We start from the raw sequence: 14101 nt of genomic DNA on the forward strand, positions 1-14101 counted from the left end.
TAACATGCCCCTCCCCTTCAGAGATCTGTGGACACACACACCAAGGTCCCTTTGTTCCTGAGAACTTCCTAGTGTCATGCCGTTCATTGAATACTTCCTTGACAAATTACTCCTTCCAAAGTGTATCACCTCACACTTTTCAAAGTTAAATTCCATCTGGCATTTATCTGCCTATTTGACCATCTCATCTATATCTTCCTTTAGCCCAAGACACTCAACCTCACTGTTAACCACTTGGCCAACCTTTGCTCATCCGCAAACTTACTAATCGTACCCCCCACATAATCATCTATGCCATTTATATAAATGACAAATAATAGGGGACCCAGCACAGATCCCTGTGGTACGCCACTGGACACTGGCTTCCAGTCACTAAAGCAGCCTTCTGTCATCACCCTCTTGTCTCCTACAACTATGCCAATTTTGAATCCACCTTATCAAATTATCCTGTATCCCATGTGCATTTGCCTTCTTTATAAGTCTCTCATGTGGGACCTTGTCAAAGGCTTTGCTGAAATCCATATAAACAACATCAACTACACTACCCTCATCTGCACACCTGGTCACCTCCTCAAAAAATTCAATCAAATTTGTTAGGCATGACCTCCCTCTGACAAAGCCATGCTGACTATCCCTGATCAATCCTTGCCTCTCCAAGTGGAGATCGATACTCTCCTTCAGAACTTTCACCAATAGTTTCCCTACCACTGACGTGAGACTCACTGGCCTGTAGTTCCCTGGCTTATCTCTACAACCCTTCTTAAATAGCGGAACCACATTAGCTGTTCTCCAGTCCTCTGGCACCTCCCCTGTGGCCAGAGAGGAATTAAAAATTTGGGTCAGAACTCCTGCAATCTCCTTCCTTGCCTCCCTCAGCAGTCTGGGACACAAATCATCTGGACCTGGAGATTTGTCCACTTTTAAGCCTGCCAACACCTCCAATACCTTGTCCTATATCAATTTGCTTAAAAACCTCGCAGTCTCTCTCCCCAAGTTCAATACTTTCATCCTCATTCTCTTGGGTGAAGACGGATGAGAAGTATTTGTGCAACACTCTACCGATGTCTTCTGACTCCACCCATAGATTGCCCCCTTGGTCCCTTATGGGCCCTACTTGATATATTTGTAAAATATCTTCGGATTTTCCCTACTTTTACCAGCCAGAGATATCTCATATCCTCTCTTTGCCCTCCTAATCGCTTTTTAAGCTCCAGCCTGCACTTTCTGTACTCCACCAATGTCTCCGCTGATTTGCTCCCCTTGTACCTGTTAAAAGCCTCTCTTTTTCTTCTCATCTTATCCTGAATATCCCTGGTTATCTATGGTTCTCTGGGCTTGTTACTCTTTTCTATCACTCTAGAGGGAACATGTTGAGCCTGTACCCTCCCCATTTCCTTTTTGAACACCCCCCACTGCTCATCTATAGATTCCCCCACAAGTAGCTGTTCCCATTCTACCTTGGCCAGATCCTGCCTTATTTTACTAAAATACTGTATTACATTATTTTTACCAAATACTGCAATTCCCACCTAACTTAACTCCCAAATACACCCCCTTGTACAGCAAAATAGATTTTAATGTTAAAGTTAGCAAGACAGGCCAACACAGTTATCACCTTTAAGGGCTGGATGCAGCAAATTCATGCAGACATAGCTGGAGGCTTTTCTGAGGCTGTTTTGCAAGCTCCTGCTAGATGTCACAGAGCCTCTCCCAAAATATCCTTTCATTCTCCCTTATATACGTTTTCTCTCTTTTAATCTATAAATACCATTGTCCCATATGTCTTTGAAAATGTGCTTTCCCATGACATAAAACCTTTCATGGTGCTAATAGTGTCAGGAACCTTGTGGAAAAATAAGCACACTAATTGGCCTAGCTTATCTGGCTGGGTATAAACAGCCTACCATCTCTTTGAAATTCAAACTGCCCTGATTTATCTAAAAATGCAAATTCTCCTCACACTTTATATTCTAAGACTTCAGCCATGTTTACGTATTTAACATTTTAAACCCCTGCCTACCTAATTTCTTTTGATATTTCCAGACCTCCAGACCAGCTGTCTCTAATTTAATTAAATCCCACACACACACACACAGAAACTATCCAAACCCCACTATTAACCTACTTTTACAATAAATCACAATAATATTATGAAAATTATTATACTTTCGTAACATGCGACCCCTTAAGAATTGTAGCCCATATTTTATATTGTCTCTCCATGTTCTCCCTATCAAAATGCATCACCTCACACTTCTCTGCATTGAACTTTACCTGCCACCTATCTGCCTATTCCACCAACTTGTCTATGTCCTTTTGAAGTTCTATACTGTCCTCCTCATCGTTTACAATGCTTCCAAGTTTCTTATCATCTGCAAACTTTGAAATTGTTCCCTGCACACCAAGATCTAGATTGTTAATATATATCAGGAAAATTAAGGGTCCAAATACCGACTCTGGGGAACTCCACTACAAAACTGCCTCCAGCCCACAAAATATCCATTGACCGTTACTCTCTGTTTCCTGTTACTCAGCCAATTTTGTTTTCATATTGCTACTGTCCCTTTTATTCCATGAGCGTTAACTTTCTTCATAAATCTGTTGTGTGGCACGGTATTGAGTACTTTTTGAAAGCCCATGTATACCACATCAACAGCATTATCCCCATCTACCTTCTCTGATACCTCTTCAAAAAACTCCAGCAAGTTAGTTAAACACAATTTCACCTTTAGAAATCCATGCTGGTGCTTCCTAATCAACCCACATTTTTCCACAAGACTAATTCTATCCCGAATAATTGTTTCTAGAAGCTTCACCACCACTGAAGTTAAACTGACTGGTCTGTAATTGCTGGGCTTATCCTTACAACCTTTTTTGAACAGGGGTGCAATGTTTGCAATTCTCCAGTCCTCTGGCAACCACCCCCCCCCCTCCGAGTCTAAGGAAGACTGAAAGATTATGGCCAGTGCCCCTGCAGTTTCACTTTCACTTGCTTCAATATCCTTCGATGCATCTCATCTGGTCTTTAAGTATCGACAGTTTATCCAACACTTCCTCTTTATCAATTTCGAACCCTCCTAATGACAGAGTTTTCTCCTCTGTCACCGTGGTCTCATTAGTATCTGCTTCCTTGGTAAAGATGCAAAGTATTCATTTAACATCTCAGCCATGCCTCCCTGCCTCCATCTGTAAGTCCCCTTTTTGGTCCCTAAATGGCCCTACTTCTCCTTTTACCGCCCTTTTACGAATTATGTGCCTGTTGAAGACTTTGGGATTCCCCTTTATATTGGCTACCAGTCTTTTCTCATAATCCCTCTTAGCTTCTCTAATATGCTTTTTCACCTGCTCTCTGAACATTTTGTATTCAGCTTGGTTCTCAATTGTATTTTCTACCTGACCCCTGTCATAAGCACACTTTTTCTCCTTCATCTTAATTTCTATCTCCTTTTTCATTCCAGGGAGCTATAGATTTGTTTGCCCTTTTATAGAAAGCTGTTTTGCTGATAATCTAGCATTTATAAATACCACTGTACTTCTTAGATAAAAACAAAAAACTGCGGATGCTGGAAATCCAAAACAAAAACAGAATTACCTGGAAAAACTCAGCAGGTCTGGCAGCATCGGCGGAGAAGAAAAGAGTTGACGTTTTGAGTCCTCATGACCCTTCAGCAGAACAGTTTTGCTGAAGGGTAATGAGGACTCGAAACGTCAACACTGTACTTCTTAGACTTATTTAAAATAGATTTTTTGAATGGCTGATTAGTTACAATAATGAATTAAGTTCCTCCTCTGTGTAGTTCAGCTTCTACTGAACAACGTATTTTGCAGTCTTGACCAGATCATCTGAAATTGACACGGAGGTAAAAATGAACAGAGGAGGGAACTTTGCAAAAGGGCAAGGAGAAACCCACTGTAATAACTACAAAGCCCAGATTCTACAAACTGGACCCATCCACTTTCCAAATAAGTGAGAATAATATGATAACAAGGTTGGGGTGTGTGGGAGGGGTTGGGGTGCAGAGGTGAGCAGTGGGAGGAGTGAGTGGATTAGGTGAAATGTAGAAAGTAGGAAAAAAGTTTTTAAACTGGATTTATTAAAAATGCATGTTTGACAGTTCTATTTTCTACTGCTTTAGATTGCACTGGGTTTCCTCTGTGGCTTATCAGCGATATATTCCATGTTGAAGACAGCCAGTTGGAAAAGACGAATTGGGTCTCAAATGACTGACATTTCAGTAAGTGGTGATTTATTTTTGATCATGTGCTTCTGATGGGAGCACATATTAGATGTCGAGACACATGCTGTACGTGATCTATGTTTTGTAAAGTTAAATTGTTCTAAAGTTGTACACAAAACTTGTCAAAATTTCTAACATGTATTTAGGGCAGACCATGCTCATGTGAGAGTTCAAGGTTGGGAATTATCTCTAATATGAACTTAAAATTATTTTTGTTATTTTTCTTCAACTATTTTAACTCATAGGCCTGAATTTTCGTTCTCTGGTTGAGTGCGTAGAAACAGGAGAATTCCTGGCTCCACGAACCCGACATTCATAACAGCGGCTCCAAAAGTTAGATTTTCAGTCCGGGAAAGCCAGTCTAATAGGAGTCGGGGTGACCGATCCTAGAAGAACTGTGGGGTTGGAGCTGGGCCCAGCACCGGTTTGGGCGACTCAGGCAGTTATAAAAAGTGAGGCTTTGGAAAGGCCCAAAAGTGAGTTAGGAATTCCATGGTGAAGTTTCAGAGCGTCAGAAGAGATGTCACTAATTTGTAAGGTGAGTGGGAACTCTATAAATGTTATATAACTGTTGGCTGGCCCTGGAAAAGATGGCCCATCATGGGCTTTCTCTAAGAAAAAATTGTCATGTTGTTGTCTATTCACAGTGGAATGTACTGGAGCTCTGGAATGTTGGAATGGATTCAGAATTCATGGAGGTGGCATTGTCCTGGCACCACTACCTGGAAAAGATATTCTGCAGTTATGTAGTTAGCTGTTAAGCCTCAGTGGATGAATGATTAACATTGCCATGGTCATCAGCCTATCCACTTGCCCTCTAGGCACCCATCTATCAGGATGCACCCATACAGTTGACTCTTGACCAAGTCCTTCATATCTGCACAATGTCATGGCATAACAGTGTGACTAGAAGGAGTAAGCCAGCAGGGCTGCCATTGGTCACGGAGCACAGCATGCTACCTTGGAATGACAGTCGTCACATCCATGGTACCATGCATTTTTGCAGAGCCATTTCTTCCACCAGATTGTGGCATTTACCATTGATAATATGTTGAAAATGGTTAATGCATGTAAGCACACAAAAGTGAATGAGAGCCTTGTAAGCTGTATGACTCACAACCCTTTGCGCCTTACATTTGTATCAATTGTCACACAGAGGGAATGCTGAGGAAGGGATGAGTCCAGATACTCCACGTTTCACAGATCAAGACCTGCAAATATTAGTCAAAGAGGTCCAGAAGAGGAGAGCTACGCTGCACCCTCCAGGTTGGCACATTTCTCCAGCAGTCACAAAGAAGACTTGGCTTCAGATGTCTAATGCGGTGAGCACAACAGGAGAGCACCAGAAATCTTGCATACAGTGCCAGAAAAAGTTTAATAGCTTGCTATATTCTGGCAAGATGAGCAGCTTCGCTCATCCACACAGTGATCCAAGTGATCTGTATGCTGCAGCAAAGGTGCAAGAGACCTGGTACATTATTTTGCTGCAGCATTGTATGTATAAGCTGCTCATGTAGCTTCACACAGAACAGATGTGAATGGTCACTGTTCCCTATGTATACTAGGAGTGACTGGTCAGCCTGCTGCGACCGATTAGACCAACGGAACAGATGGCCATGGAAATAGCCAGGTTGCCTGAGCAGCTGTCTGTCAATGATCGTGAATCACTGATAACAGGTGAAAAAGACTGTGGTAAATACGTCTTGGAACACGGTGGTAAGGCTGGAGGTCATGCTGTCTGTTCAGTGAGCCCAAGGGGATGTTGGCATGAGAGGAATGCAAGCTTGGGGTTACATCATAAGGGCGCTGCAAGCATAATTAAAGAAAGTGGCATGCATCAGAGCATGTTTTCACAATGTGAAGGGCTATACCTAAATATCGTTTTATGTTTCACACAGGTTCCAGCTCTGCTCGCTGAACCCCTGGGCCACCTCATTCCTCGGGCATCAGGAGGAGGAAGAGATATCCGAGGAGGCAGCATCACATCAGACTAGCCCACACTCTGCCAACTCAGATACCAGCACCTTAGAGGGATTCAGCACATATATAGAGTTGGTGGCACGGGGTGAAGGATACTGCACCTGAGTGCAGGAGGAGGTGTCAGAGTCAGAGACGTTTGTACACAGTCCCCTTGTAGGAGGGAAGAAAGTCACAATGATGCTCCAGTGGGCAGGAATGTGGAACCTCAGTCACTGTTTGGGCACTGTATTTGGACAATCATCAGCAGATGTGTGGACATCTGGTGGAGTTCTCTGAGGCAGCAGGAGCTCTTGGATTGCAAATGGAGAAGTCAATTGCCATCATGAGCTCCATATTGTCCTGGGGACTCAACTGCATGAGCTCCACCCATGAGATATTGGCCACTGTCATGGAGAGACATATGCAGCAGCTCTTGGAGTGGATGCAAGAACAGCGTCTCAGCCAAGGACTGGTGCAAGCCTCCCTCAATCGACTGGATCAGTCTGATCATAGAATGAGTGCTGACATCCGTGGAATTCATGAGAAGCTGCTTACCGTACTATTGGCACAGCAGCTGCTGGAAAGGACGATGGCTGCGCAGCAGCGGTCAGCCCCATCAACACCACCTGAAGGCCAACCCAGGGCTGTGAAGATTACTGAAGAGAGTGAAGGTACTGAGAGCCACTTAGCACCCTCACCTTCTTCACCTCCCCAGCCTCTCCACCACAGCCCTTGTCTGCTGCACATGTGACAGCTGCCAATGCAGAGGCTACAGCCTGAAGGTGCTCCCCAATGGGTGCCTGCATGAAAAGGCCTGCCACCATGCCTCTCATTGCTGTATATAAACCAAGAAGTAAGCAGCCTACCTCCGTCTCCTCAGAGGCAACACAGAGTGTGCCTTAGGAGTGTGCACAAGTGCAGAGTGTTGTCTCACCTAGAGCACTAATGAATTCACTGTGGTGACACTTTTCAATTTGTAAATATCACAACTGATATTGTTTACACTTGTAAATGTCTCGGTGTGTTTTTGTACAATAAAAATACAAAAAAATGTTAATGTAATGAATGATGTTCTTACCAATGACACTGAAGGCAGCATGCTGAGATCCATCATGCATTGATGTCATACAAAGGGTGTGGATTTGTGAGGCAGTGGAAGGTATCACTCTTCTTTGATCTTTCACATAAGGTTGCAGTAAAGCAGGGGCAGGAAAATTTTTCTTATCACGTGCCATTCACACATAGATAAAATCAAAAGTGGGCCACACACACAAAAATCAACAGTGTGGGTGGAGCCTTTGTACATTGAAAAGAACATATTTTTATTTTTTCTTGGGCTGTGGCTTTAAAATTGGACTGTGGCTTTAAAAGCTACTATGGCTGCAGTTTAAAAGAGCTGCCCATCAGAGCAGGAAGAATACAATTTACAATGTTGCGGGGAACCAGGAAATGGCAGAGGAGTTGAATAAGCACTTTGCTTCAGTCTTCACAGTGGAAGACACTAATAGCATTCCAATACTAAATAATAAAGGGAAAAAAAGAGAGGAAGGGAATAAATACAATAACTATCACTAGAGAAAAAATACTAGAGAAACTAATGGGGTTGAAGACTGATAAGTCCCCTGGACCTGAAGGGTTGCATCCTAGGATATTATAGGAAGTAGCTACAGCGATAGTGAATGCACTGGTAGTAATCTTCCAAGATTCCTTAGGTTCTGGAAAAGTCCCGATGATTGGAAAGCTGCCAATGTAAGACCCTTATTCAAAAAGGGAGGGAGACAAGAAACAGGTAACTATTGGCCAGTTAGCTTAATAACATCTGTCATTGGGAAAATGTTGGAGTCTATTATAAAGGATGTAATAGCAGAGCATTTAGAATTACATAAACTAATCAAGCAAAGTCAGCATAGCTTCATGAAGGGGAAATCATGCCTGACAAATTTATTCGAATTCTTTGAGGAGGATAGACAAAGGGGAACCTGTAGATATAAAGGCATTCGATAAGAATAAGATGAGAGCTCTTAGGTGTTGGGGGTAGTAAATAAGCATGGATAGAAGATTGGCTAACTAATAGAAGGCAGAGAGTTGGGATAAGGAAGCCATTGTCAGGATGGTAACCTGCAACTAGTGGAGTACCACAGGGATCAGTGCTGAAGCCACAATTATTTACAATATATATTAATGACTTAGATGAGGGATGTGAATGTACTATCACCAAGTTTGCGGATGACATAAAAATAGGTGGGAAGGCAAGTGGTGAGAATGACACAAGGAGTCTACAGAGTGATATAGACAGGTAAAGTGAGTGGAAGAAAATGTGGCAGATGGAATATAATATGAGGTTATGCACTTAGCAGGAAGAATAGAGGAGCTGAATGTTATTTAAATGGAGAAAGACTGCAGAAGGCTGCAGCACAGAGGGATTTGGGAGTCCTTGTGCATGAATCCCAAAAAGCTAACACACAAGTTCAATAGATAATAGGAAAGGCAAATGGAATGTTGGTCTTTATTTCAAAGAGTATGGGGTTTAAAAATAGGGAAGTCTTGCTAAAACTATACAAGACACTAGTTGGATCACATCTAGAATATTGTGAACAGTTTTGGTCCCCTTATCTAAGGAAAGATATCCTGGCATTGGAGGCAGTCCAGAGAAGGTTCACAAGGTTGATCCTGGATATGGAGGAATTTTCTTATGGGGAGAGGTTGAGTAGGTTGGGCCTGTACTCATTGGAGTTTAGAAGAATGAGAGGCGACCTTATTGAAACATATAAAGCTCTTAGAGGGCTTGACAGGGTAGATGCTGAGAGATTGTTTCCCCTTGTGGGAGAGTCTAGGACCAGAGGGCATAATCTCAGAGTAAGGGGTCGCCTATTTAAAACAGAGATGAGGAGGAATTTCTTCTCTCAGAGGTTAGTGAATCTGTGGAATTCTTTATCACAGAGGGCTGTAGAAGCTGAGTCGTTAAGTATATTCAAGGTGGAGATATACAGATTTTTAATCAGTAAGGGAAGCAAGAGTTATGGGGAATAGGCAGGAAAGTGGAGTTGAGAATTATCAGATCAGCTATGATCTCACTGAATGGCGGAGCAGACTCAATGGGCTGAATGGCCTACTTTTGCTCCTACGTCTTAGTTCTTATGCTGTGCCAGGTTGGACAGAATCCTGCTGGAAAGAAGACCTGTTTAAGAGAGAACTGCCTGGGCAGCAGCATTTTGATTGGCTCCTGATCAAGTGGCCAGGTTCTGTGGTGGGGTATTTGCAGTAGATCAGCTCCTAGCCGGAAAAGAGGAAAGACCTGAAACCTCTCTCTCTTGTGTTTTGTAAGACTCTGGTAATCCTGCCATAGCAGCTAGCTGGCTATTCCTCACATCAGTGTATCCTGCTTTCTTTGAGAAACCCCAGTCAGGAGGAAAAGGGGAAAACTCATTAGTAGAGACATTAAAAGCAAGTTTCAACCAGAGAACCACAGACGGCAGGTGCTGGGAGACCACCTCGTGGTCCTCAGCCACAACAACCTGCAAGAAATTTGGAAGAAAGCAATCAAAATCAATCCATTGAATCCTGAATTCCAGGTTGATGCTATTGAACTGTTTTATCTCACCCTAAAATCCATGGGCAGAATTTTTATCTCAGTAGGCAGTGCCCGCCTGACCCACTTGAGAGTAAAATGACGTGGGTTGACGTTGGGCAAGTGTCCCAATGTCTACATGCAGTCAAGTGATATTTCAGTCGGCCGGCGCACACGGGAATCGGCAGCGGGCCTACCAAAAATTAAAAGTCTTATTAAGGCCATTAAAAAGATAATTAACTTAAATTTTTCACTGCCAGTCCAGGCGGGCAAGTGAAAAAGCCAAGCAGTCTTTGCACTTTATAGGAATTCTCATCCATGGGCAGGATGAGGTTTCCAACAGCAAATGAAAATAAAATAAAATGATTTACATTTCACTCATAATGTGTCCCTGCTCATGTGACAGAGTCACATGAGGGGACATGTTTTATAACATTTTTAAATACTTTATTTTTCATTTTGATTTAAAAAAATGTTCATCTCTCTGAGGCACAGAGCTGCCTCAGGGAGCTTTTCCAGCACACACCTGCGGTCATGCACGAAGTTCCCCATTCGCTCCACTCGGTCTCCTCCCCCCACCCACACATGCAGCACTGACTGCTGCCACGCGTGACATTCACTGGGTGGGTCTTAATTGGCCCACCAGCATGAAATCATGGTCCAATCCAGATCACGGGCAGTGGTCTCCACCGAGCTCACCCAACAAGGGCAAAATTCTGCTCCGTGTTTTGTGTGTCTTATGTGTGTGTGCATGTGTGTGTGTGTTTGTCTATAGGGATTTAAGAAGGAGTAGAGTTTAAGTTATAGAGTTAAAAGTTAGCAGTTCATATTTCTTTCTTTTGCCACTGGTTAAAGTCAATTTGTTTCAAACCTGGTGCTTGTATTTTTTTGACCTAAATTAAACAGTTGGGTAGAATTGGGGCAATTTGGTGTTCTGATTAACCTTATCACACTTGTCATGGCTTGGGGAGCAGTGGGGCTTGCTACTACAGTGCACCATCCCCAGTGAATTGTAACAAAGTTTGGGGGCTCGAGTCCTGGATATTTTGGAACAAAAGACAATGACGATTTGGGTGTATATTTAGCAAGTAAAGCCTAAGTAAAACCAGGTTTGTACTATCAAAATAAGATGGCACTGGAAACTGCTAAAACCTTCCTGCAAGTGGAAGAGATGTCCCTGATGATTTTACAAGAGATCCCAAAAGCCAGGTTAATCGAATTGGCAAGTAAATTAAGAGTAGGATTGCCTGCCAAAGCTAGGAAGGCAGAGATAATCAAAGGTATAGCATAGCATTTAAAGTTGGAATGGTACCTGACACTAGTGAGTCATAGCTAGAGGTAGTGAGGTTTCAGTTAGAAATTAAGAAGCTTAAACTTGACCAAGCAAAGGAAATGAAAGAACTTAAACTAGAGGCAGCAGAAAAAGAAAGGGCAATGAAAGAAAAAGATAAGGAAAGAGTGAGAGCATTTCAAAGGGAACAGGCAGAAAGGCAGGAGAGAGAAAGAAAACAAGAAGGGAATTAGAAATGACAAAGTTAGAAAAGGAGGAGAGAGAAGACAGCGACAGAGGATTCCAGCTTAGAATGCTGGCAGTTAAAAAAGGGACACCAGGAGGCGAGGCAGAACTTATGTCCAGATCAGAATCCATTAGGATGATGTTTAAATTTGTACACGGTCTTCCAAAATTTGAAGAAAGAGAGTTGAAACATTCTTTAGTTCATTTGAGAAGATAGCCAAGCAGATGAATTGGCCAAAGGAAAACTGGACATTGCCCATGCAAAGCAAATTGACAGGTAGAGCACAGGAAATTTATACCTCACTGTCAAAGGAGGTTTCTAGGAATTATGATGTGGTGAAAAAGGCTGTTTTGAGTGCATATGAATTGGTCCCTGAAGCATACAGACAAAAGTTTTGAAATTTAAGGAAACAACCTGGGCAAACTTACATTGAATTTGAAAGACTTAAACAAAGTAGTTTTGACAGTTGGGTATGAGCATTGGGAGTTGAAACTACCTATGAAGTTCTCAGAGAGATCATTCTCTTGGAAGAGTTTAAAAACTCCCTACCTTCTGTCATAAGAATCCATGTGGAAGACCAAAGTGTTGCAACTGCCAGACAGACAGCAGTAATGGCTAACAATTATGAGCTGATCCATAAAACTGAACCTTTCTTCCATCATCCCCATAAATTTGAAAAGGATAGAAAGTGGGAGAGTGAAAGGAAGGCAAGTAGCCAGGTAAAAAATGGATAGCTGGGAATACCTTCAGATCACCTCTCCACATCAGGAAGGAAGGTTGAAGGTGAAACTCAAAGTCCTACAATGATTCCATTGTAATAAAGTGGGACATATTCGTTCAGAAAGCTGGAATTTACGAGGGAAGCCAATGGGACTTATTGGGCTTTGTAAGAGTGAGTCTGAAAACAGAAATGAAAAAGAAAGTACCACAGATCTAATAGTAGCTTTAACTACAGATAAGCAACTGGGAATGCAGGTGAAGTGAAAAAGGTAGATGAAAGATATAAAGGGTTTTTGTCTAAAGGGAAGATAACCCCTTTTTCATCAATGATGTGGCTAAACCCATAATTATATTAAGGGACACAGGAGCTACTCAGACTCTTTTGCTGGAGAAGGACTTAGTTTTCCCTCCAGGGAGTTCAGTGAAAGCTAAAGTATTGCTAAACGAGATAAGTGGAGAGTAGATCCTAGTTTCATTGTACAAAGTGCAATCGGAGTGTGATTTGTTGTCTGGATTTGTTGTAGGCATGGTTAAGAAATTACCCATGGATGGAGTTGATCTATTCCTTGGGAATGTTTTGGCAGGAGTGAAGGTTATAGCTTTGCCTATAATTACAGGAAGTCCGAGAGAGGCTAAAGAGAAAGAATAGTTACAAGAACAAGTGCCTGTTATTTTTCCATCATGTGTGGTGACCAGAGCAATGGCTAAGCATACTCCATCACTAGAGGTCACAGTAATACAAAGAGCAGATGTTGGAGTAGCCGAAACTTTATTTAAGGATGAGGATAATTCAAAGGAAGTGTTTGCCATGTCTTCATTAATTGAGGCTCAGAAAGCAGATCCAGAGTTAAACAAGTTAGCACAGTCAGCTCACACTGAAGTTGAGGCTGAAGGAGTTCCGGAGTGCTATTACCTTAAAAACTGAGTTCTGATGAGGAGATGGAGACACCCTCACTGACCTGCGGATGATGAATGGATGGTTTTTCATCAGATAGTGGTACGTCCTAAATATCGTAAGGAGATTCCCATGGCAGGACACGTAGGAATACAGAAAACCCAAACATTGGTAAACAGGCATTTTACCTGTACAAGACTTCATAAAGACATAATGCAATTTTGTAGAATGTGTCATACATGTCAGGTAGTAGGTAAACCTCAACATGTAATCAAACCAGCACCTTTAATACCCATACCAGTTTTTGAAGAACCATTTAGTTGGGTATTAGTAGATTGTGTAGGACCGTTGCCCAAAACAAAAGCCAGACATTAATATATCGTGACAATCATGGATCTGATCACTCAATTTTCAGAAGCTATTTCTTTAAGGACAATTACAGCGAAGGTGGTAGTGGAAAAGTTAACTTAATTTTTCACCCGTTATGGCCTACTGATTGAAATACAATCTGGTTAATGTTCTAACTTCATGTCTAAAGTTTTCCAGGATATAATCAGCAGTTTGGGTATCAAACAATTAAAGTCTACTGCGTATCACCACAGACACAGGAAGCTTCAGAGAGATACCATCAGACTCTCAAAACCATGATTAGGACCGATAGCCTTGAATACCCAAAGGATTGGGACAAAGGATTAGATTTCTTACTATTTGCTACCAGAGATTCTCCCAAAGAATCTACTGGATTTAGTCCATTTGAATTGATCTATGGTCATGAAATAATAGGCCTATAAAAATTGATCAAAGAAAAGTTCCTGAAGCCAAAAGTCAAATCCTCTATGTTGGATTATGTGTCCACGTTTCTAGAAAGACAATTAGAACTGGATAGCACATCGAGAGAATACATGACTATTAATACACACAAGGGTCTTTATCAGTATAATCACCTACCATTTGGAGTATCATCTGCACAAGCAATCTTCCAAAGGACAATGGAGAGCCTTTTGCAAGGACTTCACTGAGTGGTAGTATACCTAGAGGATGTTCTGATCACAGGGCCAACCAAAACCAAACACTTGGCCAACTTGGAGGAAATGCTAAGAAGGCTTATGGAAACCGGCATAAGATTAAAGAAGGAATAATGTACATTTCAAGTACCAGAAGTAACTTACCTGGATCACAGGATGAACGCCATAGGTTTGTATCC

The 14101-nt window shown here is 42.1% G+C and overlaps 1 protein-coding gene across 1 annotated transcript in view; it reads left to right on the forward strand.

Moving 5' to 3' along the window:
* tmem67 (transmembrane protein 67) overlaps positions 1 to 14101 on the forward strand; it is a 287301-nt gene that overhangs the window by 183446 nt on the left and 89754 nt on the right. Inside the window, exon 17 of the mRNA XM_041189291.1 lies at positions 4137 to 4235. Within this exon, the coding sequence (XP_041045225.1) occupies positions 4137 to 4235 (99 nt within the window). The remainder of the gene's footprint in view (positions 1 to 4136; positions 4236 to 14101) is intronic.

The sequence above is a fragment of the Carcharodon carcharias genome, chromosome 6 (genome assembly GCF_017639515.1).
Source record: "Carcharodon carcharias isolate sCarCar2 chromosome 6, sCarCar2.pri, whole genome shotgun sequence".
Taxonomy (NCBI): domain Eukaryota; kingdom Metazoa; phylum Chordata; class Chondrichthyes; order Lamniformes; family Lamnidae; genus Carcharodon; species Carcharodon carcharias.